The sequence below is a fragment of the Natator depressus genome, chromosome 1 (genome assembly GCF_965152275.1).
Source record: "Natator depressus isolate rNatDep1 chromosome 1, rNatDep2.hap1, whole genome shotgun sequence".
Classification (NCBI taxonomy): Eukaryota; Metazoa; Chordata; order Testudines; family Cheloniidae; genus Natator; species Natator depressus.
The window spans coordinates 207448452-207473468 of record NC_134234.1 but is presented as its reverse complement, the minus strand read 5'-3'; the positions used below and the strand labels follow the sequence as shown (position 1 = coordinate 207473468).

Here is a 25017-nt window from a genome sequence, read left to right as displayed (position 1 = left end):
ATGACACTGTCGTAGCCAGTGTCACAAGATATTTACATGCTTTAAAGTTTTGCATTATTTTGTTTTTGAGAGCAGTTATGTAACAAAAAAAAATCTACATTTGTAAATTGCACTTTCACGATAAAGAGATTGCCCTACAGTACTTGTATGAGGTGAATTGAAAAATACTATTTCTTTATCATTTTTACAGTGCAAATATTTGTAATAAAAAATAAAGTGAGCAGTGTATACTTTGTGTTCTGTGTGGTAATTGAAATCAATATATTTGAAAATGTAGAAAAACATCCAAAAATATTTAATAAATTTCAATTGGTATTCTATTGTTTAACAGTGTAATTAAAACTGCGATTAATTTTTTTTCATGTTTTGTTGACAAGTTTTTTTTTAAAGGTGGAATAAAATGTGCTGATTGTGGGGAATCACCTGCTTGATTCATAGTTTTAGGGCCAGAAGGGGCCATTATGATCATCTAATCAGAGTATCACAGAACATAGAATTTCACACAGTGATTCCTGCATCAAGCACAGTAACTTCTGTTTGAGCTACAGCATATCTTTTAAAAAAGATAGACTGTTTTTAAGTGATGGAGAATCCACTACATACCAAGGCAAATTGTTCCACTGGTTAATTACCTTCACTGTTAAAATATTGCGCCTTATTTCTAGTTTGTTTGTCTACCTTCAGTTTCCAGCGGTTGAATTCTGTTATGCCTTTGTCTGCTACATTAACAAGGAGCCCTCTATTTGAAATCTTTTCTCAGATTGTCCCTGAAATATGCCATGTAGGCATTTCATAATCATAACTTGTTTTTCTGATTAATATTTTTGCAAGGGACAACAGGGACAGACTGACATTTACTTTCTCATCAATCATTCACCTCAGCTTTTGCTGTTGTGCTGTCGTAGAGGGTCAGTTGACCCTAGTCAGTTTGTTCTGAGTTCACCATTTACATGTTTTCTGGGTGATTTGTTTGAACATGACTGACCATGACCATAGTTCTTCCAGATCACCACAAATACACACACAGCCCCTGGTTAAACATCCAGAGTACATAGTTGTGTCAGGGTTCAAGTGCAATTTCAGCACTCTCAGTAAATTTCCATACATCCTGTCTGATGCCAAGAGAATCCTGCTCCCAGAATCCTCTAGCAAATTCAGACTTACCAGGCTTTACCAGACTTGTGTCATCCCCCGCAATTCATAATATTTCAACACCATCCCAGCAGTCCCCCACTCGATATCCAATTACTAAAGGTAATTGTGATATTGCACCAATTACACCAATTATACCTATTAATTATTGGGCCATGTGTCTCCTTTTTAAGTTAAAATGTCATTTTGCGGTCTTCAGTTGTATAATCTGGCAACTGAATTTTAAAGTGTCCCTCTAAGGCTTGCCTTTTCTTATACTGTTTACATATTTGATACCCAATACAGATGCACAAGAAAAATAACACCGTTATTCCAAGAATCCAAAATACAATTATCCATTCAGTCCCATTCCACTCTGTTTCATGACATACAATATCATACCAGGCACGTATTTGAGATTCTCTACCCTTTACATCTTTTTCAATAACCTTGTATTTTCAAGCAAGTACACCTTTTATGCCTATTACAAGGCCTGTCGTCTGTTCTATCTGATTTAATGTCCTCTGGTATGTTTGTATTTCCATGTCCCGATCTGTATCATTCCCTCCTCTTTCCTCCAAAGTTGGTGGCATCAATCTAGGGTGAGTTATATATGTTTTGATTACCAGGGGGTGCCATTGTTTTTGTTCATATTGGAAGCTAATTATTTTCCTACACATATACCACATTCCTCGTTCCAGTGTCCAGGGTATTTTTATTGTTACATTATCTTTTTGTTTGTGGTGCCAACATAAATTTTGATTTATTTAATACAATCCCCACCAACCTCTTTTCCATTGCAAATTGATAGTAAGGTTCTCTCCTTTCCATTCTAAATTACTATTTCCCTTTTCAATTAGTGTTCCCCATTCCCATTGGGCTCCTATTATTCTTTTCCATCCTTCTCCAGGGATCTACCACAATCCATTTCCTTCTGACACTATTTCATAGTATCTCATCTGATTTCCCCAAGCACTAGGATATATAACTGGGTTATACCTCTTGCACCTTTCCACTGGCTATTCTTGAAAGGATGAGTATACATTGGTGTAATGTACACTTTTGCATTTTCACCTTCCAGGTATCTTTGAACATGTTGTTAATGTAAGATAATATTTTAATGCCCAATTCAGTACTCTTGGCCAGTTACCTTTACTACTTTGTTCTAAGATATCTTTCCATTGTTCTAATATTCCCTGTGCTTCCATATAAACTTCCCCCCAGGATAAACCAATACAAATGTGCTTTTCTTGTTTACGGCCTGCTGCCATTATAGGTTTTCCCTTCTAGACAGAGAATGGAATGCTAGATCTCAAATCAATGGAGACTACACTCAGAAAGACCTCAAGAGTTCTGGAATATGCTGCTCAAACAGTTTCAATTTTGTTTCTACTGCGTGTCCCTCCCTTCTCACGTTTATCTCCTGACTTCTTCTTCTTGTCCAGATCTATTCTGCCCCCAACAATCTTCTATTCATTGAACTTTTTTAAACTTTTGCACTTTTAGAGATAGGTAAGGGATTAATGCTATGTACACAAACAATAGGGTTGAGGTCAGTTATTTCTCACCTCTATATATTATTTATTTATTTTAAAACATTTTTGCTGTTAACAAGCATGTTATCTCTGGAGACACAAATCCACAGTTTGAGAACTGCAAAACTAATGATCTCTGATGGTATCTTCTAGACCAGGGGTCTCAAACACTCGGTGCGGCCCAAGGAGTTATTTGCTGCAGCCCGCCAAACTCCTCTCCCCCGCCGCCCCCGTTTCCCCCCCAGTGCACCCTGTCCCCGCTCCTCTGCCTACCTCCAGGTGCTTCCCGCTGCCAAACAGCTGTTTGGCAGTGCATAGCGCTTTCCAGGAGGGAGGGGGGAGGAGCGGGGAGCTGCGCACTCAGGGGAGGAGGTGGAGAAGAGGCGGGGCAGGGGCGGGGATTTGGGGAAGGGGTTGGAATAGGGGCAGGGAGAGGGCAGAGTTGGGGTGGGGACTTTGGGGAAGGAATTGGAATGGGGCCGGGGGCGGGGGGGTGTCAATGATGCGGCCCTCGGACCAATGTATTAGTCCTCATGTGGCCCTTGTGGTGATTTGAGTTTGAGATCCATGTTCTACACTGAGCACTGAGTCCCATTGGGTAGATAGAAAGATTAACCGAAATAATATATTTATCTTGAGTCCCTAATCCATGAATTATTGGAACTCGTTTACAAAACTGTTCTTAAATATTACATGAATATATTGTTTTATACTATAGAATTAGAATTTATAATCCCTATTCCATGATGAGATATCTTTGAGATACATTATATCTTAATTAAAACTATCTTTAGATAGGTTTTTCCTCAAAAAGCATTTTATCAAAGAAATCCGATTTAAATAAAAAAATCATTGATTTTTATCCACCCTGTAATGAACAATTCCTCTGAGAACACCACTCACATCCCCAGTGACATATATAGATATTCCCTGTAATATTTTACAGTTTTACAAAAACTCCTGTAAATATTCCTGTCACTTCAGTCCCATTATCAAACCAGGCCCCTTGGTAGTACACTCTTGAGGTACTTTTTCAAGGTTATGTTAATATGTTTGAGGAGGTTCCCTGTGCAAAACAATTGGTACCCATTTACTTTGCCAAGTCTAATCTGTATTTACACACTGCCAAATTCCCTCATCTAGTTCTTCTTCCACTCATAGTCCTCACTAGATTTGGCTGATTGGGGTTTTCTGTTGGGTCGTAGGGTACTTCAAAATCCTTGTAATGCCTGGTGATGAGTTAACCTCTTTGGTGAGGGTTTAATCTTTCTCTGCTGTTCCCTTATCTTCATTAGATACCTGAGGCATCACTCGGGTCATCTTCATTAGGCATCACTGGGGTGATTACCTCAGAGATATTGGCCAGATAATCAGAATATCACTCCCATGGTCAACCTCTGCTGATTGTGGTTCCGTTTTACCTTTTATATTAGGTTCTATTTCTATGGGGGTTATAATTAGTTTTGTATTTGTGTGATTTGTAACAATCACTTTTTTCTACTCATTAACCATGGGGGTCTTCATTATGTTTCTCAGCCTCACACTGTCTCTCAATATTTCAAATTGATGTGTAATTATAAGTGTAAATATAAATCTCATAAATTACATTCACCCCTGCAAATTTTTCATTACATTGCCATTTTAATTGATTTGCTTCATACTGTGTTCTTTGTGACCATATGAGAGCCCATTGTGGGGGACCCCTTTCAGTTGGATCTGAAACATGTCAATTACTCACCTTAAACCTCCACTGTGCCTACATAGTTTGACCGGGAGAAGTAATCAGCATTCCCTTAAGTTCTTGTCACTCAAGGATCCACACAGACTCGGTTCCACCTGTGTGTGTAAAAATATCAATCTGGTCCCCTGGTTGAAAGGCTATAGCTACAATCTGGGTAACTTCACACCGTACCTGACCCTCTCGTTTTGTCCTAAATGACCTTATAAGTCCAATGAAATTAAATATTTCCTACCAAGCCAGGTTCCTTTTACGTATTGATCTCTTCCTGGACATGGGAGAGTCCATTTAAGGGGTCTGTGTTCCATTATTCCTGTATGTGGCCAATACTGCCATTTCCTACATCTTATTTTTGCTTTTATTACCTTTCCCCTAGGGGTAGCTAGGGTACCTGATTTAATTTGCAAATATGTCATCCAGGTTGAATTAGTACTTCCAGTATGTGCTGTGATGGTGGTCTGCTCCCCCAACAAGGATGCCCATCATATTATAATTTGAGTAACTTCACAGCCTGCTGGCTCATCCCCTAGTTGTGGTTCTGTGGCAAGAACAGATTTATCTGTAAAACATAAGCAAAGCATAGGGCCTCTAACTGGGCCTTATAGGTTAGCAGCATTTTGGCTTCCACACTACACATTTATTTCAGTAGAATGAATTTCCTCTTTGTCTCAGGGTTGCCAGGTACACTACTTAATTTCCAACTGGTCATGTGCCCAAACAACTCCAGAAAATAGCCTACAAGTTTTCCACTGAGCTATAATTAAATTTTGCAAAATATCGGGAATTCTATATTTACTCCACTTTCCACTTCCTCCTTTCATTCTTTGTGCCTTAGCAGGGGACTTCTTTTCCATAAGATATTGTGCCACTGCTGCAGCTGTCAACCGTTCCAATCTTGGGGGTCCAGCCTTGCCTTGCAGGGCTGATACTCAAGCCATTAACCATGAGCCAGGAGTATAGATTCCTAATTAGCGGAGAGTGGCCCTGGAATCTTTAAGGATATAGAAGGATGCATCAGTCTTTTTAGGGAACAGTTTGGTGCCTTCAAACGGAAGGTCTTCAACTGTCATCTGCATTTCCTAAGGGAGGCCAAATAGGTGTGACCAAAACACTTGTCGCAGAACCACCACAGTGGAGATGGACCAGGCTGCTGTGTTGGCTGCATCGAGGGCTGACTGGAGCACTGTTTTGGCTACTACTTATCCCTCATGGATAATAGCTCGGAATGGGTCACGGTGTAACTTTGGGAGTTGAGCAATAAAGGTCTATCATTACTAGAGAGGCCTCCTTTCTAGAACTTGGGGTAGAATCCAGGATTTTTGAGTCTCAACTGTTTGCTAGTAGGTTTCACAGCTATTTGCTAAGGGTGTGTATCACTCTCCTATTGTTGGTTCACACAGAGCATAAACTCTTATTGCACAAGTCATAAAGGGTCTGTGCTGTGGATCTAAAGGTTCCAACCTTGCTCATGATGCATTTGAGGGGTCAGTGTGGTTTCTCATGATAGAATTTTTGGTTTTTAAATTTGCGGTGTTAAACTAAGAAATTATATTAAAATTAATTGAAAAATATTAAGGTAGCAAAGTCACACCCTCTAATAGGAAATATCAGAATTAACATTGCTCATGCAAATCTTAATTAAACTCCTGTGTGTGTATGCATTATGTGACGGGGCAAGGCCAGATGGCTATAGAAAAGTAGTGGGAAATAGATATATTAGCTCCAGGCTAAACAAATCCCTGGTACTAGGATAAGTTAAATGACAGCTGCTCCAGGTCAGTTAAGACACCTGTGGCCAATTAAGAACTTTCCAGAAGGCAGGGAGAACGCTAGGTTGATTGGGACACCTGAAGCTAATCAGGGGCTGGCTGAAACTAGTTAAAAGCCTCCCAGTTAGTCAGGTGGGTGTGCATGTCAGGAGCTGTGGGAAGAAGTTGTGCTGTTGGAGAGACTGAGCAGTACACACCATATCAGGCACAAGGAAGGAGGCCCTGAGGTAAGGGTGAAGTGGAGCTTGAGGAAATGGGGGCTGCTGTGGGGAAGTAGCCCAGGGAATTGTACGTGTCATGTTTCTAAAAGGTCATTTACCATAGCTGATACTATTAGGGTCCCTGGGCTGGAGCCCGGAGTAGAGGGCAGGCCCAGGCTCCCCCTTTTGCCCCACACCCCCCGATTAATCACTGAAACTGGGAAACAACAGAGGCTGTGCAAGGGAGGATAGCTTCTTGTCACCTCCCTCACTGGCTTATGATGAAAATGGCTCAGTAGACTGTGACCCTTGACTCTAGAGAGAGAAGGATTACGTGGAGGGTCACAGTGAGCCTCTGAGGCTAGCGAAATCCGCCAGGGGATGCGGGACCTATGGAGACAAGGGCAGAGCTTTGTCACAACTGGTGTTAAGGGTGGGATTTCGTTCACAGCATGGCGGAAGAAAGAGGTTTAAAAAAAAAAGTGCACTGGGGTTTTGGATTTTTGGTTTTGTTTTGGTTTGGTTTGTTTGCTTTGTACCACAATGGAGGAAGTGGTAAGAGCTCTGGTACAAGCCACGGCAGCCCAGCAGGAGGCCACCTAGGTTCAGGCAATGGCGCAACAGGAGTCTATGAGGCTACTGCAGAAAACCAATTATTGATGAGCCAGGCAACCCAAGATCGTGTCCTCTTGAGAGAGGTGGTGGACTACCTGAAGATCCTCACCACCCAGGTCTTGGGGTCCGACGGGACACGAACCTTGAGGGACACTTGTTGTCTGCCAAAGATGACGTCAGGAGATGATGTAGAGGCATATCTCCTCTCATTGGAAAGGACTGCTCAGCGTGAGGCGTGGCCCCAGGAGCAGTGGGCCAGCATTCTCGCCCCTTTCTTGGAGAGGCCCAGAAGGCCTACTTTGACTTGCCTGCCACAGATGCCCCTGACTATACCCGTCTGAAGGCAGAGATCCTAGCATGATCAGGGATGATGGCAGCAGTAAGGGCCCAGAGGTTCCATGAGTGGAAATACCAGGAGAACAAACCCCCGAGGTCCCAGCTATTCGACCTCATACACCTCACGCAGAAGTGGTTACAGCCCGAGGTGTACAGCCCGGAGGAGATTTTGGAGACCCTAGTCATGGACCATTACATGCAGGGACTGCCACCAGATCTCCACAAATGGGTAGGCCAGAACGATCTGTCCACGTATGACAAGATGATCACACTGGTAGAAAGACGGATGACAGCCAGGGAACTGACCTGACTACCCAAGGAAGGCCCCTTTCGAAGCAAGCACCCGATCCCAACCCTGGAAGGTTGGGCAGCCAAACCCCTGGGGAGTCGTAGGTGGAAGAAGTGAGGGGGGCTGAAAACCAGCAGGGACCCCAGAAGGAAGGGACTGTCCTGAGTAGGGGGAACCCCGGGACTAAACCCCCTAACTCCCGGGATAGGGTAGTGATTAAAAGCAATTATAGATGTTATGCATGTGGGGATAGGGACACATAGCAGCACATAGTCCCAGCACCAAGGAGCCTATGCAATGTAACTTGAGGGATTGGGAGGTCCCATGCTCCCTTATCCACCTCGCAGGGGTCGCATTAGCCCTGCATAATTACACCAGGCCAGTGAGGATAAATGGAGCAGAAACTACAGCACTTGTGGACTCTGGGAGTGCTATCACCCTCATATCGGGTAAGCTGGTAAAAAGTAGTCAGCTGCTACAAATCAAACGTGTAGCAGTGATGTGCATGCATGGGGCCGTGAGCCGTTACCCCACCATTCCGGTGGAGATAGAGGTTCAGGGGAATCCCATTGAGGTGACTGTGGGCGTAGTTCCTAAACTCCCATATCCTGTAGTCATTGGGAGGGACTATCCAGGGTTTGATAATTTACTTCTTCTGGAGAGGCTGGAGGGAGGTGGGGATCCTGAGGACAGCGACTCATCACCGGGGGAATGTCAACCCCCTGTGTTCACTGAGATTTCTCAGGATCTGTTCTCAGCCCCCCAAAAGACCCGGAAGACAAAAAAAGAGAGGAAGGCTGTGAAGGCCGTGGGAACCCGGATCCTGACCCAGGGCCAGAATACCTCCCGAGTAGGCAGATGGACGCGAGCAGCCAACTGAGAAACTTCCCCCACAGAAGGTGAGCCAGAGGCTGGCCCCAGCCATGACGGTGGCGAGCCGTTGGAAGAAGCAGAAGCTGGCCCCTGGGAGCTTGGGCAGGTTAGTCCTGGGAGAGAGACTTTTGGGTGGGACTAGGCAGAGGACCCCAGATATGATAACGCCAGGAAAGAGGTGGCTGAGATCGATGAGATACCCGTGGATGGGAAGGTCCGGAGTCCCGGACCTTACTTTATAGTGAAGAAAGATCTCCTGTTCCGCGTGGTGCAAATGCAGGAGCAAGAGATACAACAACTTCTGGTGCCACGAAAACATCAAAAAGCTGTATTGAGTCTCGTCCACAGTCACCTATTTGGAGGACACCTAGGGGTAGAGAAAACCCAGGCATGGATCTTGCGGAGGTTTTTCTGTCCAGGAGTACATGAAGATGTCCGGCGATACTGCACCTCTTGTCCGGAGTGTCAGTTACATAGACCTCGCCCGCACTTGCGGGCTCCTTTGATACCTCTTCCAATAATAGAGGTTCCTTTCGAATGGATAGCCATGGATCTGATAGGGCCCCTAGAGAAGATAGCTTGGGGCTACCAACATGTGCTTGTTGTACTGGATTATGCAACCTGGTACCCAGAAGCTGTTTCCCTACGCAACACAGCTTCCAAGACAATAGCTAAGGAGCTAAGTACAGATCTTTGCCCGGGTTGGGCTACCCAAGGAGATATTGACTGATCAAGGGACACGTTTCGTGTCCAAGTTGATGAAAGATCTCTGTTCATTGCTCCATGTACAAACCCTACGGACCTCTGTATACCACCTGCAAACAGATGGCCTTGTGGAGAGGTTCAATAGGACCCTCAAGGCCATGATCAGGAAAGTGGTGAGCCGGGATGGGAAAGATTGGGATACCCTATTGCCTTACCTCATGTTCGCCATCCGGGAGATTCTGCAAGCCTCCACAGGTTTCTCTCCATTTGAACTACTATATGGGCACCACCCCTGGGGCATATTGGATGTAGCCAGAGAAGCCTGGGGAGAGAAGCCAAATCCCAGAAGGAACATAGTTGAGCATGTACTGTAGATGAGAGATCGCACAGCCCGAGTTACGCCCATTGTATGGGAACACTTGGAGAGAGCACAGGAGACCCAACGAACCCATTATAACCACCAAGTAAAGCTTTGACTGTTCCAACCAGGGGATCGGGTGATGGTACTGGTGCCCACAGCAGAAAGTAAACTGTTGGCCCAGTGGCAGGGACCCTACAAAGTAATCAAAGCCACGGGAGAGGTGAACTATAAGGTGCGGCAGCCAGGCCGCCGGTAACCGGAGCAAATTTACCACATTAATCTTCTAAAACCTTGGCATGATCGAGAGGCATGCTTAGTCACGCAGGAGACCCTTCTCCAGGAGCATAACTTACACGAGCAAGTGAGGATATCATCCGACTTGACGCCGATCCAAAAGATCGAGGCAGCCGACATGATTAATCGCCACCGAGACGTGTTCCCTACAAAACCAGGGTGGACGACTGAGACCTATCACCATATCCGCACGATCCCCAGAACCAAGGTAACATTGAGACCCTACCGAATCCCAGCAGCCAAAAGAGAAAAAATCAAGGCCAAAGTAAAGAAAATGTTAGAATTAGGGGTTATTGAAGAATCTTACAGTCAGTGGTCCAGTCCAATTGTTCTAGTGCCTAAACCTGACCGTACCACAAGATTCTGTAATGACTTTCGCCGACTGAATGAAATATCCCAGTTTGATGAATACCCCATGCTACGGATCGATGAACTGGTTGACCGACTGGGTAGTGCCCGATACTTGACTACACTGGATCTGACAAAAGGGTACTGGCAGATTCCTCTGACTAAAGAAGCTAAAGAAAAGACAGCGTTCTCCACCCCGGACGGGCTATTCCAGTACACCGTCCTCCCTTTTGGGCTACATGGGCCCTGGCCACATTCCAGCGCCTCAAGGATAAGCTGCTGCGCCCCCATACTAGTTTTGCAGCTGCATACGTAGATGATGTCATCATCCATATGCCAGACTGGGGAACTCACTTAGAGAAAGTTGAGGCAGTACTGCGCACCTTAAGGCGGGCTGGCCTCACTGCTAATCCTGCTAAATGCACCATAGGGATAGCAGAGGCTAGGTACCTGGGATATATTGTGGGAAGGGGCATAGTGAAGCCCCAAACGAATAAGCTAGAGGCAATTCAAAACTGGCCCCGGCCCAACTGAAAGAATCAGGTCTGCGCGTTCCTAGGTGTGGTAGGCTACCACCGACATTTTATTCCCCACTTCGCCCCTAGGGCAAGTCCCCTAACTGACCTGGTGAAGGCCCGAAGTCCAGACATGATAAAGTGGACCAAAGCAGCAGAGGGGGCATTCACAGACCTTCGGACGGCTCTCTGTAATGACCCAGTACTCATAGCCCCGGACTTTAACAAGGAATTTATTTTACAAACAGATGCTTCTGAGGTGGGGTTGGGGGCGGTTCTGTCGCAAATGGTGGGAGAAGAGGAACACCCGATCCTCTACCTAAGCAGAAAGCTTCTCCCAAGAGAACAGAAATACGCAGTAGTTGAGAGAGAATGCCTTGCTGTCAAATGGGCTATGGAGACACTGTGTTATTACCTCCTAGGCCAGCGATTTACTCTTGTGACGGACCATGCACCCCTCCAGTGGATGCAGTGGAATAAGGAAGAGAATGCAAGGGTCACCAGGTGGTTCTTATCCCTCCAACCATTCCAGTTCCGCATACGGCACAGGGCTGGATGCCACCATGGCAATGCTGATGGTCTATCACGAGCATACTGCCTCGTGTCCCAAGTTGCCCAACTCTGTGATGTTGAGCAGAGTGGTGGGGATATGTGACAGGGCAAGGCCAGATGGCTGTAGAAAAGTAGTGGGAAATAGATACACTAGCTCCAGGCTAAACAAATCCCTGGTACCAGGATAAGTTAAATGACAGCTGCTCCAGGTCAGTTAAGACACCTGTGGCCAATTAAGAACTTTCCAGAAGGCAGGGAGAACGCTAGGTTGATTGGGACACCTGAAGCCAATCAGGGGCTGGCTGAAACTAGTTAAAAGCCTCCCAGTTAGTCAGGTGGGGGCGGATGTAAGGAGCTGTGGGAAAAAGTTGCGCTGTTGGAGAGACTGAGCAGTACACACCATATCAGGCACAAGGAAGGAGGCCCTGAGGTAAGGGTGAAGTGGAGCTTGAGGAAGTGGGGGCTGCTGTGGGGAAGTAGCCCAGGGAATTGTACGTGTCATGTTTCTAAAAGGTCATTTACCATAGCTGATACTATTAGGGTCCCTGGGCTGGAGCCCGGAGTAGAGGGCGGGCCCGGACTCCCCCTTTTGCGCCCCCCCCCCCGATTAATCACTGAGACTGGGAGACAACAGAGATTGTGCAAGGGAGGATAGCTTCTTGTTACCTCCCTCGCTGGCTTAGGATGAAAATGGCTCAGTAGACTGTGACTCTTGTCTCTAGAGAGAGAAGGGTTACGTGGAGGGTCACAGTGAGCCTCTGAGGCTAGCGAAATCCACCAGGAAACGCGGGACCCACAGAGACAAGGACAGAGTTTTGTCACAATCATGATACAGTCTTTAATTACAGGATCATGTTGTTTTTTCCACAGGATCCCTCCATCATTCAATGCACAGGCTGAGCCTCCTCTGGGAATGGACCAGGGTTGTGTAGTGAATGAGATTGTTGTCTATAGCACCCCTGCCACATTTGTTACAGAAGTTGGAAGGTGTATAGTGAATGAGGCAGTTGAGGAAGACGAAAGGATGGTCTTACGGTTTAGTCATTGGATTCTATTCTTGTCTTTGCCACAGAGTTCCTATGTAATTAAATTAAGACTTTTTGCAGGTGGTCACTAATTATGTGTCCTTCATTTTCTAGGTGCCCAACTTGAGATCCTGGGGTCTCATTTGCATATGTGGTAAGCACTTGCAGCTGAAGTCAATGGGAGCTGCACTTTGAACATATAAAGTGCTATAAAAATGCTAAGTATTGTGATTGATGTACCAGGCTCTGGGTGTCTCAAATTGAGCACCCAAAATGAATGGATACCTTTTGTCCTTAATTTCTCTGAACCTCAGTTCCCGATCTGTAGAATAGCAATTATAATACCTACCTGGACCTGACAGCAGTGGGGTGGAGATACACTGTGAAGCACTCAGTGATGAGCGCTATAGAAAAGCCCATGAGGAAATTAATAATTCTGTATTCAAAGTATAGTTTGACTAATAGTGCAGTAAATAAGGTCTGGGGCCACACATTAAATGAGGATGAAAAGAATTCATTCAGTGAGCACTATCCGTCATGTGCACTGAATGAGGCAGGCATTTTGTGGGACAAATAGTATGTGATCATGTAATTAAAGACTGTGGCATAACACATATGTACAAAGAGGATAGACTGAGGTTACAGAGGCAATCTTAAGTCTGGCTTTTCCTAACTTTTGAATGCTTGACTGTGCAATGTTATCTTTCTTTTAATGTAGTCCTCCGCCCCCCACCCCACCCCATTTATATGTAATCTGTGGAATAATACCATGAAAACTTTTCCTTCTATTTAAATACTTAAATGGCCCATAGAAGCTGAGCCTCTCCTAGCTATTTAAAATAGAAATAATAGTAACAAATTCCCTCTCTGTTCCTTCCCAGCCTCTAGAAGAAATACTTTGCATTGTTTGTAAGGACGCTTGCTTGTGTGTAAGTGGTTGTTTTTGTGTCTGCATGATGAAATTGAGGTTGAACAAACAGGTTCTGAACAGAGTGGGTATGTCTACACAGCAGTTAAACACCCACAGTTGCACCAGGTCAGCTGACTTACACTCGTAGGGCTGCAAAATTGTGGTTTAGATGGTTTGGGCTTGGGCTGGGGCCTGAGTTCTGGGACCCTGTGAGTGGGGAGGTCCCAGAGCCCATTTCCCTGCAATAGATCTGATGTCTACACAGCACTTTTATAGCCCTGCAGCCTGAGCCCTGCAAGTCCAAGTCAGCTGTAGTCATTCTTCTCTCTTGCCAGAGTGAGTTCCATAGTTTGGGTCCAGTTTTTTTGAGAATTCTGTCTTTTGCATTCACAAGCCTTCCCCAATAGTTGGCAGCTTAATTGTCTTAGTTTTGATAATTTCTGTTGTGGGAATGCATGGTCACGAAAGGTGGGGCAGTCTGTCATGTTGTGACCAATCCTGTAGAGGGCTTTGAATATCAGAATGGAGACCTTGATCCAGATTCTGAATTCAGTGGAGAGCCAGTACAGAATGGAGATGTTTTCATGGTGTCCTATGTTGCTGTGCACACAAGTTGCTGCATTTCTTACCAACTGGAGTTTTTTCAGGTCATGTGATTTCATTTCTAGATATGGATAGTAGTAATCAAGCTTGGTGGTCTTGAGTGCCTGGGTCACTGAGTTTTATTGCATGCAGCACAGTCTTTTGTCCAGTCACAGAAGAAAGTGGGCTTTTCCCCCCAACCGTTTCCCCAGTAAGAGGAGTCCAAGAGAACCTCCATGGCTATGGGTAAGAAGTAGGGTTGTCAAGCGATTAAGAAAGATTAATCACACCATTAAACAATAATAGAATACCATTTATTTAAATATTTTTGGATGTTTTCTACATTTTCGAATACATTGATTTCAGTTACAACACAGAATACAAAGTGTACAGTGCTCACTTTATATTTATTTTTGATATCAAATATTTGCCCTGTAAAAAACAAAAGAAATAGTATATTTAAATTAATCTAATACAATTATTGTAGTGCTCTTTATAATGAAAGTTGAACTTACAAATGTAGAATTATGTACAAAAAATAACTGCATTCAAAAATAAAACAATGTAAAACTTTAGAACCTACAAGTCCACTCAGTCCTACTTCAGCCAATCTCTCAGACAAACAAGTCTGGTTACAGTTTGCAGGAGATAATACTGCCCACGTCTTGTTTACAGTGTCATCTGAAATTGAGAACAGGCATTCACATGGCACTGTTGTAGCTGGCATTGCAAGATATTTATGTGCCAGGTGCGCTAAAGATTCATATGTTCCTTCATGCTTCAGCCACTATTCCAGAATACATGCGTCCATGCTGATGACGGATTCTGCTCGATAATGATCCAAAGCAGAGCGGACCGACGCATGTTCATTTTCATCATCTGAGTCAGATGCCACCAGCAGAAGGTTGATTTTCTTTTTTGGTGGTTCAGGTTCTGTAGTTTCCATGTCAGAGTGTTGCTCTTTTAAGACACCTGAAAGCATTCTCCATACCTCGTCCTGCTCAGATTTTGGAAGGCACTTCAGATTATTAAACCTTGGGTTGAATGCTGTATCTATCCTTAGAAATCTCACACTGGTAGTACCTTCTTTGCGTTTTGTCAAATCTGCTGTGAAAGTATTCTTAAAATGAACATGTGCTGGGTCATCATCCAAGACTGCTATAACATGAAATGGGTAAAACAGAACAGGAGACATACAATTCTTCCCCAAGGAGTTCAGTCACAAATTTAATGAACATATTATTTTTTTAATGAGCATCTGTCACGGAGTCCCTGGGTGATGCTCTGGAACTGCTCCCCATGAAGCCAGTCAGGACTCTGGGGAAGTCTCCTTTCTGTGAGCAGCCTGTCTTCAGGACACAAAGCTCACACAGCTTCCACCTTCCTGTGTCTGACCTCGGAGCATTCAGCATCCTCTGCCCTTCCGTGCGCTTCCCCCAACGAGTCCGCCCAGGCGGGGTCTTGGGGAAGCCAGAGGGTCCTGCACCCCAACTCTGCAGTAACTCTCAGCCAGCCAGTAAAACAGAGGTTTATTAGACAACAGGAACCATGGTCTAAAACAGAGCTTGCAGGTGCAGAGAACAGGACCCCTCAGCTGGGTCCATTTTGGGGGGCAGTGAGCCAGATAACCATGTCTGCACTTCACTCCATGTCCCAGCCAGCCCCAAACTGAAACTCCCTCCAGCCCCTCCTCCTCTGGGCTTTCCCCTTTCCCGGGCCAGGAGGTCACCTGATTCCTTTGTTCTCCAACCCTTTAGCTCTCACCTTGCGGTTGGGGGGGGGCGGGGGGGGCCCAGGCCATCAGTTGCTAGGAAACAGGGTGTTGGCCATTCTCTGTGTCCAGACCCCTGCACACACCTGCTCTGCAATGATCATACACCCTTACCCCACCACCTAAATACTTAAGAACTGCATAGGGGAAACTGAGGCACCCCCACACTATTCAGAGGAAACATTAAGAACAGTCCCACTTCGTCACAGCATCATCAGCATGGAAGCATGTCCTCTGGAATGGTGGCCGAAGCTTGAAGGGGCATATGAATGTTTAGCACATCTGAAACGTGGCTACAAAAGTACCATGCGAATGTCTGTTCTCACTTTCAGGTAACACTGTAAATAAGAAGCAGTCAGCAGTATCTCCCATAAATGTAAACAAATTTGTTTGTCTTAACAATTGGCTGAACAAGAAGTAGGACTGAGTAGACTTGTAGGCTCTAAAGTTTTATAGTGTTTTGGTTTTGAGTGCAGTTATGTAACAAAAAAAATCTACGTTTGTAAGTTACACTTTCACAATAAAGAGATTGCACTACAGTACTTGTATGAGGTGAACTGAAAAATACTATTTCTTTATCATTTTTACAGTGTGAATATTTGTAATAAAAAATAATATAAAGTGAACACTGTACACTTTGTATTGAATTGTAATAGAAATCAATATATTTATTTGAAAATGTAGAAAAACATCTGAAAATATTAATAAATTTCAATTGGTATTCTATTGTTTAACAGTGCGATTAATTTTTTTAGTCGCAGTTAATTTTTTTGAGTTAATCGCATGAGTTAACTGCAATTAATCAACAACACTAGTAAGAAGTAATGCTGAAAAAGAACCATGGAATACTGACTTTTGAGTCTTGCAGCAGTCTGTTACTGTAATAACATTTGGTAGTTACAAACTTCCAGGACCTGGAGAGAGACAACTGAATTATGTTATAGAGTAGCAGGCAGAATAGACTAAAGAGCAGGGGACTTGGAGTCAAGATTCCTGTATTCTATTCCCAGCTTTTCCCCGATTTGCTCTATGACCTTGGACAAGTCTCTTCCCATCTCGACCTCTGGTTTCCCATCTGTAAAATGGGGAAATTAATCCTTCTTTGTGGCACTTCAAGCACTTCAGTGCTTTGAGTTGGTTGCATGAAAAGCACTATTATTTTATTATTTATTTAATGTAAAACAGTTTTAGGATTATCTTAGATAAGTTAGATGTATTCAAGTCAGCAGGGCCTGATGAAATACATCCTAGAATACTGAAGGAGGTGACTAAGGAGATATCTGAACCATTAGTGATTATCTTTGAAAACTCATGGAAGATGGGTGATATTCCAGAGGACTGGAAGAGGGCAAATATTGTGTCAATCTAAAAAAAGAGGAATAAGGACAACCCTCGGAATTACAGACCATTCATCTTCAGAACCTGGAAAGATAATGGAACAAATAATCAAGTAATCAATTTGCAAACACCTAGAAGATAATAAAGTGATAAGTAACAGTTAACATGGATTTGTCAAGAACAAATCATGTCAAACCAACCTAATAGCTTTCTTTGACAGGGTAATAAGCCTTATGAATAGGGTGGATGTGGTAGATGTAGTATATCTTGACTTTCCTGAGATTGTTGTTACTGTTTTGCTAGACCTTTTCATAAACAAACTAGCCAAATAAAGCCTAGTTGAAGCTGTTATAAGGTGGGTGCCTAACTGGTTGAAAAATCATTCCCAGAGAGTAGTTATCAGCGGTTCAGTCAAGCTGGAAGTGCATATTGAGTGGGGTCCTGCGGTGATCAGTCCTGGGTCCAGTTCTGTTTAATATCTTCATAAATGATTTAGATAATGGCAGAGAGAGTACACTTAAAAAGTTTACGGATGATACCAAGCTGGGAGGGGTTGCAAGAGTTTTGGAGGATAGGATTAAAATTCAAAATTATCTGGAGAAATGGTCTGAAGTAAATAGAATGAAATGCAATAAGGACAAATGCAAAGTACTCTACTTAGGAAGGAACAATCAATTGCACACATACAAAATGGGAAATGACTGCCTAGTAAGGAGTACTTCAGAAAGGGATCTGGGGGTTATAGGGGATCACAAGGTAAATATGAGTGAACAGTATAAAAGCAAACATAATTCTAGGGTGTATTAGCAGGAGCATTGTAAGCAAGACACGATAAGTAATTCTTCCACTCTGCTCTGTGCTGATGAGGTCTTAGCTGGAATATTGTGTCGAGTTTTGGGTGCCACATTTCAGGAAAGATGTGGACAAATTGGAGAAAGTCCAGAGGAGAGCAACAAAAATTATTAAAGGTCTAGAAAACATGACTTGTGAGGAAAGATTGAAAAAAATTTGGTTTGTTTAGTCTGGAAAAGAGAAGACTGATGGTTTTTAAGTACATAAAAGGTTGTTACAAGGAGGAGAGTGAAAAATTGTTAACTTCTGAGGATAGGATAAGAAGCGATGGGCTTAAATTGTAGCAATGGAGGTTTAGGTTGGACATTAGAAAAAACTTCTTAACTGTCAGGGTAGTTAACCACTGGAACAAATTGCCTAGGGAGGTTGTAGAATCTCCCTCATTGGAGGTTTCTAAGAGCAGTTTAGACAAACACCTGCCAGGAATGGTCTAGGTCAGTGGTTTTCAACCTGTGGTCCACGGACCCCCGGGGTCCGCAGACTGTCTAAGTTTTCCAAAGGGGTCGTGCCTCCTTTAGAAGTTTTTTAGGGGTCTGCAAATGAAAAAAGGTTGAAAACCTCTGGTTTAGTTATTTATGTAGCCCTGTCTTGAGTACAAGGGACTGGGCTAGATGACCTATTGAGCTTCCTTCCAATCCTACATGTCTATGATTCTGTGTTATATTGTAATGAACTGACTAGTGTGGTTTGTGTCGTCAATGTCTTGTACTGGATGCAATCAGTATTTTTCACCCATGTTCTCCTAGGTCCTGTACAGCTTACAATAAGATATATCTCATTTATCTTTACTGATAAGGACCTGTGCTTCTGGTGCATGCATATTTGAATTACATCCAGGCCAAATATTGCTGCTGCTTCCATGATGTTTCTAAGTTGGTACCTTGTCTCTCTGCTCCCTCAGCAGAACTCTTGCACAGTCCCATATCTATTGTCTTGATTACTGTGACTTCTTTCTTTAAGACTGCCTGGACACGTACACCACTTACCTTCAGTCCATTCAACATGCAGCCACTAAGATTATCTTTCTGGTATCTTGGTCTATCATCCCCGAATCACCTTTGAATCCACTGGTTCTTCTTTTTCCTCCATATCATGTTCAAGCTTTTTGTCCTGACCTTTAAGCCACTGCACAGCTTCGTCCCTCATGAGCTTTCCATTATTATTTTTTTTGCTACCACTACCATTGTGTAGTTGTCAGATTCTTCCATAAACAACCCCATACCTCTTCTCATGCTGCATCTTATGCGTGGAAGAGCCTTCTTGCTCTGACCAGGACCACTACCCTCTCCTTCTCCTGACCCACCTTTTCCATGCTACCTGCAAGCAATTAGCCAATTAATAATGTCTGCATTGAGGGGGAGTTGGAGATAGTGCCAACTTAGTGGACCCCAGTAAGATTTACTAAAGTAACGACCCCGTCTGTGAGCCCACCAGACTCTAGGCTTCCAATGGGCGCAAGACTGAATCATTGGCATCTTAGAGAACAGCTGCTGCATTACATCAGAGTTGGACTGACAGGGAAATTAGGGGATGTTAAGTCCTATATCTGGTTATTATAAATGCTTAATGGGGGAAACAGAGACAGGGACCTGACCTCTCCATGTATCTACCTCTCTCTCCAGGCATTGAGAACCTGCCATTTGAATTGCAGAGAAATTTCCAACTCATGCGAGATCTAGACCAGCGAACAGAAGGTGAGTGTCAGGAATGAGGCCCAGAGTAATGTGCTGTGAGTAGGTAGGGAGCCTGCAGCTGGCCTGCTCTTCCTTCCCTTGCAGGTGGTGGTGTGACAACAGGGCAGAGGAGGGAGCCTGCAGCTGTCCAGATCTGCCCTTCCTAGCAGAGGGCACTGGGATATTTTTGACCATGAATCCGGTCTTGTTTCAGACCTCAAGTCAGAGATTGATAAACTGGCCACGGAGTATATCAGCAATGCACGGACTCTGTCTTCGGAGGAAAAACTGGGGCTTCTCAAGCAAATTCAGGAGGCCTATGCAAAATGCAAGGAGTTCGGGGATGACAAGGTTCAGCTGGCCATGCAGACCTATGAGATGGTATGAAGGAGAGAGAGGGAGCAGAGTGGTGACTAAGGGTTATAGCATGAAGGGCTGGGAGTCACGACTCACTGTATCCTGTTCCTGGTACTGGATGGGGTTATAAAGCATTTGGAAATCCTTTGCTCCAGTCCCAATATGGATCCCTGTCTCCCTTGTAGGCACCACCTACAGTTGCCTCTCTGCTGAAGCCCCTTCCCCTGTCCTTTCTAGGCCCTTCAGGATTCCATCCCCTAATAATGCTTTTGCTTACTGTCCTACCTGCAGGTGGATAAGCACATCCGGCGGCTAGACACGGACCTTGCCCGTTTTGAAGCTGACTTGAAGGAGAAGCAGATTGAGTCGAGTGACTACGACAGCTCCTCCAGCAAGGGCAAGAAGAGTGAGTTCCAGGGCCCTGCCACAAACTGATATAGTGGGGCCCAGAACCACAGAAGTGGTGGGGTTGGAAGGGAGCCTGGGAGGAGGATGGCAGGAGATGGCCCAGAGACTGTGAAGGTGGAGTTTGAGGAGGAGCTAGAACCCCAGCAAGTGACAAGGAGGTGACCCAGGGATGATGATGGAGGATTGTGATGGGGTGTCTCAGAGGAGATGATGGGTGTGTATAGACCAGAGACTATGAAAGGGCGGGGTGTTTGTCTTAATGCTGTAAAGGGGGCTGGTGTACAGGTATCTGTCTTCATGGGTGGAAGAGTTTAATGCCCATTTCTTTTCCCCATCCCTCCAGAGGGCCGGGCCCAAAAGGAGAAGAAAGCTGCCCGTGCTCGTTCTAAGGGGAAAAACTCTGATGAGGAGGCACCAAAGATGGCTCAAAAGAAGCTGAAACTCGTCCGCACGTAAGTGACAGGGAGACTTAGGGAATGGGAGGTAACCACACAAGTTAGGTCAGACCAGTGGGTCCATCAAGGTTCCCCTTGTTACTCTTTCTTGGAACCAGCCGAGAAATAACCACAAACAAAGGTCGAATTGAAACAGTATTGAGGGTTGATTTATTGCTTGCTTCCATTATTTGCGCAGTTATACTCACACACATTCCATGCATACTGGCAGGCTGTAGACACAGGTGTTGTTTTCGATGTTAGGTGACTGAGACTGGCCAGGTTCCAGCTTCCCAGAGATCGAACCGCTAGGCGACAAGAGTCCCCGAAGCCCCTTCGGGTCTGTGGGAGGGCTCTACTGCTTCCGGTCCGGTCCTGAGTTCTTGCTGTCATAGGTTACATCTCTCTCTGGCCGCTACTGCTGTAGGTTTATATACAGTCCCATATACACCTTGATTATCCTTACATGGTAATATTTCAGTTCAAGCCTTGCGATTGGTTTCTTACACTCATACTATCTCACTCCTTATATATTGATTACATGTTCATAAGCATGAATACAATTGGTAATATAGCTTTAAGCAAGCCCCTCACATCCGCAAGGACTTCTGCTGTTATTTGTGGTTCAGATAGGAAACTGTGCAAACTGCACTTCAAAAGCAAGATAACGACGTGACAGGAGGTCGGCACAGACAGAGGCACAGACTGCTTGGCAGGGCAGATGCAGAGGGAGCCATGGGCTGCACCGCCTCCCCATGGAGCAGGAGCTGCTGCTGCCTGGGGGGGGTCAAGCCATGGATGGAGGCCGTGGCTGGCTACACCCCTAATCAGGATCAAACCAATGGTCAGGTCCTGCCCTTTGTCATAGAATCATAGAAGATTAGGGTTGGAAGAGACCTCAGGAGGTCATCTAGTCCAACCCTATACCCAAAGCAGGACCAATCTCAACTAAATCATCCTAGCCAGGGCTTTGTCAAGCCAAGCCTTAAAAAACCTCTAAAGATGGAGATTCCACCACCTCCCTAGATAACCCATTCCAGTGCTTCACCATCCTCCTAGTGAAATAGTTTTTCCTAATATCCAACCTAGACCTCCTGCACTGCAACTTGAGACCATTGCTTCTTGTTCTGTCATCTGCCACCACTGAGAACAGCCTAGCTCCATCCTCCTTGGAACCCCCTGTTAGTGGGGTAGAGGGCTGTTAGTTGAAGGCTGCTATCAAATCCAGCTTCCCATCCACTGTAATCCCCAGGTCCTTTTCTGCAGAACTTCCGTTTAGCCAATCAGTCCCCAGCCTGTAACAGTGCATGGGATTCTTCCGTCCTAAGTGCAGGACTCTGCACTTGTCCTTGTTGAACCTAATCAGTTTTCTCTTGGCCCAGTCCTCCAATTTGTCTAGGTCATTCCGGACCCTGTCCCTACCCTCCAGCATATCTACCTCTACCCCCAGCTTAGTGTCATCCGAGAACTTGCTGAGGGTACAATCCATCCCTCATCCAGATCATAAGCGATCCCCTGACTTCACCCAGATTAGACCAATGGCTCATCCATCCCACTTGTTCCTGCTGTGCCCTGGAGCAGTTAGAGCAAGAGCCCGGGTAGGCTGGGACTCCTAGTGAGAGAAATATCCTTCCCTCCGGAAGGAGATAGAGGCCTGGAGAGGTCAGGTCCTTGCTATGAGGACAGGACCTGGGATAGTGAATTTCTGCAGTTGTGTTATGTGGGGAAGGGTCTCTTTCTATTTCTGTCAAGGTGAAGTCCACAGCAGAGGGCCTCCCCGGGTGAAGTGCGGGGGTGCCCCCACCCTGGTGACTTTGCTGACCTGTTTCCTCCTTCTCCCTGCAGCAGCACGGAGTATGGGATGCCCTCAGTGACATTTGGAAATGTGCACCCCTCAGATGTGCTGGATATGCCTGTGGATCCCAACGAACCCACCTACTGCCTGTGCCACCAGGTCTCCTATGGGGAGATGATTGGCTGTGATAACCCTGATGTAAGATACTGGGCTTGGAGAGAATGGGGGCGGGGTGAGACTCACACTGGAAATCTGGTTCTGCTTATGTGGGCCCTGCTATCTCAAGCAGTGACACCTGCAGGTTGAGGGTGTATGTACAGATTATGTGAGAGGGGAGAATTAAGGAGGATGCACATTTTAGAGAGACCCTTAAGGGACAGATTTTTGTCTTGGACAAGTCTGGAGTCCAGGAGGAGGGAAGCCTTAAAACAGAGTAGGAATTAGGTGAGTTTCTCAATCCACTTCCACAATCCTGAATATTGATGTGGTCACTGCTGAGGAGTTGCAAGGGGAGGTTATGTGATCAAATGCTGAGGGGGTGTTGGTAGCCCCCAAAAGACTCAGGAGGGAAGGAAACTCTACTGTACGACTGACTCTGTGCTCTTCATCCCACATCAGTGCTCCATTGAGTGGTTCCATTTCGCCTGTGTGGGCCTGACGACAAAGCCGAGAGGGAAATGGTGAGTGGGTGCTGAAACAAGGACATCAGAGGTTTCAAGAGGCTATAAATCACTGGGGAGTCCCATGGGTGTCTGGAGCGGGACGTTCTGGGGCGGGGTGACTATGGACGTTAGGGGGTGTTGGGACTGCATCTCAGTGAAGAGTTATTGGGGGTTGTGTGTGTTTAAGGGCTTCTGTGTGTGTGGCTGTATTTGGGGGGGCACTAAGGAGGGTCCCATAGGCTTTGTGTATTGGTGGGTCCCTCCCACGCCATAACTGCTGCCTTCTCTCTCCTTTTCCTACCAGGTTCTGCCCTCGCTGTTCCCAGGAGAGGAAGAAGAAATAAAATCCCTAGAGCCCCCTGGTGCAGTGGCCAGAGTCCCATCTCTTCTACTAGGGCCTCATCAAGGCTCCCCCAGCCCCTGGGCCTTGAGGTTGCGGGGAGTCTTGCCCTGTTTGTGGTTAGGGTGACCTTTGAATGGGCTGTGCCCTCATGACAGTTCCAATGTGTTCTGTATCCCGTGCTACCTTCAGATTCCCCTTGGAGGTCCTTTGTGTGCTGTTCTAGAACAGGTCTCTGAATCCCAGAGGGAATGAGGGTAGCTAGGTAGCCCCCAGATTCCTAGGGGTTGGATGGTCCCCTGATTTCCATGGCTCACCCTTCTCCCCACTTAGAGTCCATTGCCTGCATCTCTCCTTGGGGAAGCCAGACTTAGTCAGGGAAGTGAAAGATTACCTGAATGCCCAGGGGAAGGAGGTAAGTCTCCCCAAACTTTATAGGCTCCTGATTTTATTAGATCTTTCCTGGGCGTGGGGGGTAAGCAGGCCACCTCTTCATCTTACAGGTTGGTTGAAAAGTTGGATCCCTTAGTCCTTCCCTGCCCTACCTTACATTCCACTATCACCTCCAGTACCAAGTGGTCTCTGTTGTATGTGGGAGAGGAGGGAGTTTAGAGAGAGCCTGAGTCTCATTTATTCCCCTTCTGGCGGAATATCTCAGGAATGGGTAGTGTACTGTGTCTTACAGGAAAGAGGAAGCATTCGTGAGTTTAGGTGGAACTGGTTTTGTATCACCTGTGCTTGTGACCCAGAGTTCCCCAATCCTTATTGCTGTCCAAGATCCTTTGTTCTCCTGGTGATGGGAAGTTTGGGAATCCAGATCCACCTTGTAAAATATGGAATTAAATAAAACCCATTGAAACAAACACCCCAGCATTTGCCAGGGTCTGTGATTGTGGGTCTTGGCTCTGACCTGTGAAGGATGACACAGAAACCTTCTGTAGATCCCCTCAGTGGGTAAAAGAGGTGTTGGTGGAGGATAGGGTTGCACTCTACATTAAAGACACCATTACCTATTTTAGAGTTATTGATAACTCAGAAGATGACGTAGGTGAATCTTTTTAGGTTCGCTAGCATTTCCAAAAAATCAAATAAAAGTTTCATTTTGGATCAAACTGAAAATGAAAAATTTCCGATTTTTTTGTGAATTGAAAAGTTGGAAAAATTTCTAGTAGGGTCATATGAAACATTTTTTGTTATTATTCAACTTGGATTTTTTTGTTTGATTTTGGGCATTTTAACAAAGGCTGGGGAGAACTAGATTCAGAAAACAGCTGGAAGAGGAGGTGGTTATGGTGATCTCCTCATAGCTTTTAGCCTAGTAGTTAGGGCACTGCCTGGGATGTGGGAGTCTCAAGTGCAAGTCTACTCTAAGAAATATTTATTTATAAAAGGTGGAATAGCTTCAACAGGAGAGCTTGAGGGAAAAACCATTTGGTGAATCTAGTCCTCCTTTACTTTTGTTAAAATTTCAAAAATCAAAATGAAAAGCTGTCATATGAAAACAAAATGCTTTGTTTCAACATCTCAAAAACATTTCTTTTTTTTTTTTTTTTTTTTTTTTGGTTCGGTCATAACTGGGCAAACTCAACGCAAATCATTTTGGGTCAAA

The 25017-nt window shown here is 45.0% G+C and overlaps 1 protein-coding gene across 4 annotated transcripts in view; it reads left to right on the top strand.

Moving 5' to 3' along the window:
• The window catches only part of ING4 (inhibitor of growth family member 4), a 42691-nt gene extending 17942 nt beyond the window's left edge, over window positions 1-24749 (top strand). For 2 of the 4 annotated variants that reach the window (XM_074947935.1, XM_074947965.1), the window contains exons 2-8: window positions 19362-19433; window positions 19627-19793; window positions 20061-20175; window positions 20521-20629; window positions 22457-22604; window positions 23025-23086; window positions 23373-24743. In XM_074947935.1, coding sequence (XP_074804036.1) covers window positions 19362-19433; window positions 19627-19793; window positions 20061-20175; window positions 20521-20629; window positions 22457-22604; window positions 23025-23086; window positions 23373-23412 — 713 coding nt within the window. In that variant the 3' untranslated portion in view covers window positions 23413-24743. Of the gene's footprint in view, window positions 1-12400; window positions 12441-19361; window positions 19434-19626; window positions 19794-20060; window positions 20176-20520; window positions 20630-22456; window positions 22605-23024; window positions 23087-23372 lie in introns of all 4 variants that reach the window. The other 2 variants (XM_074947954.1, XM_074947943.1) reach the window with 2 other exon arrangements.
• The last annotated feature ends 268 nt before the right edge of the window (window positions 24750-25017 follow it).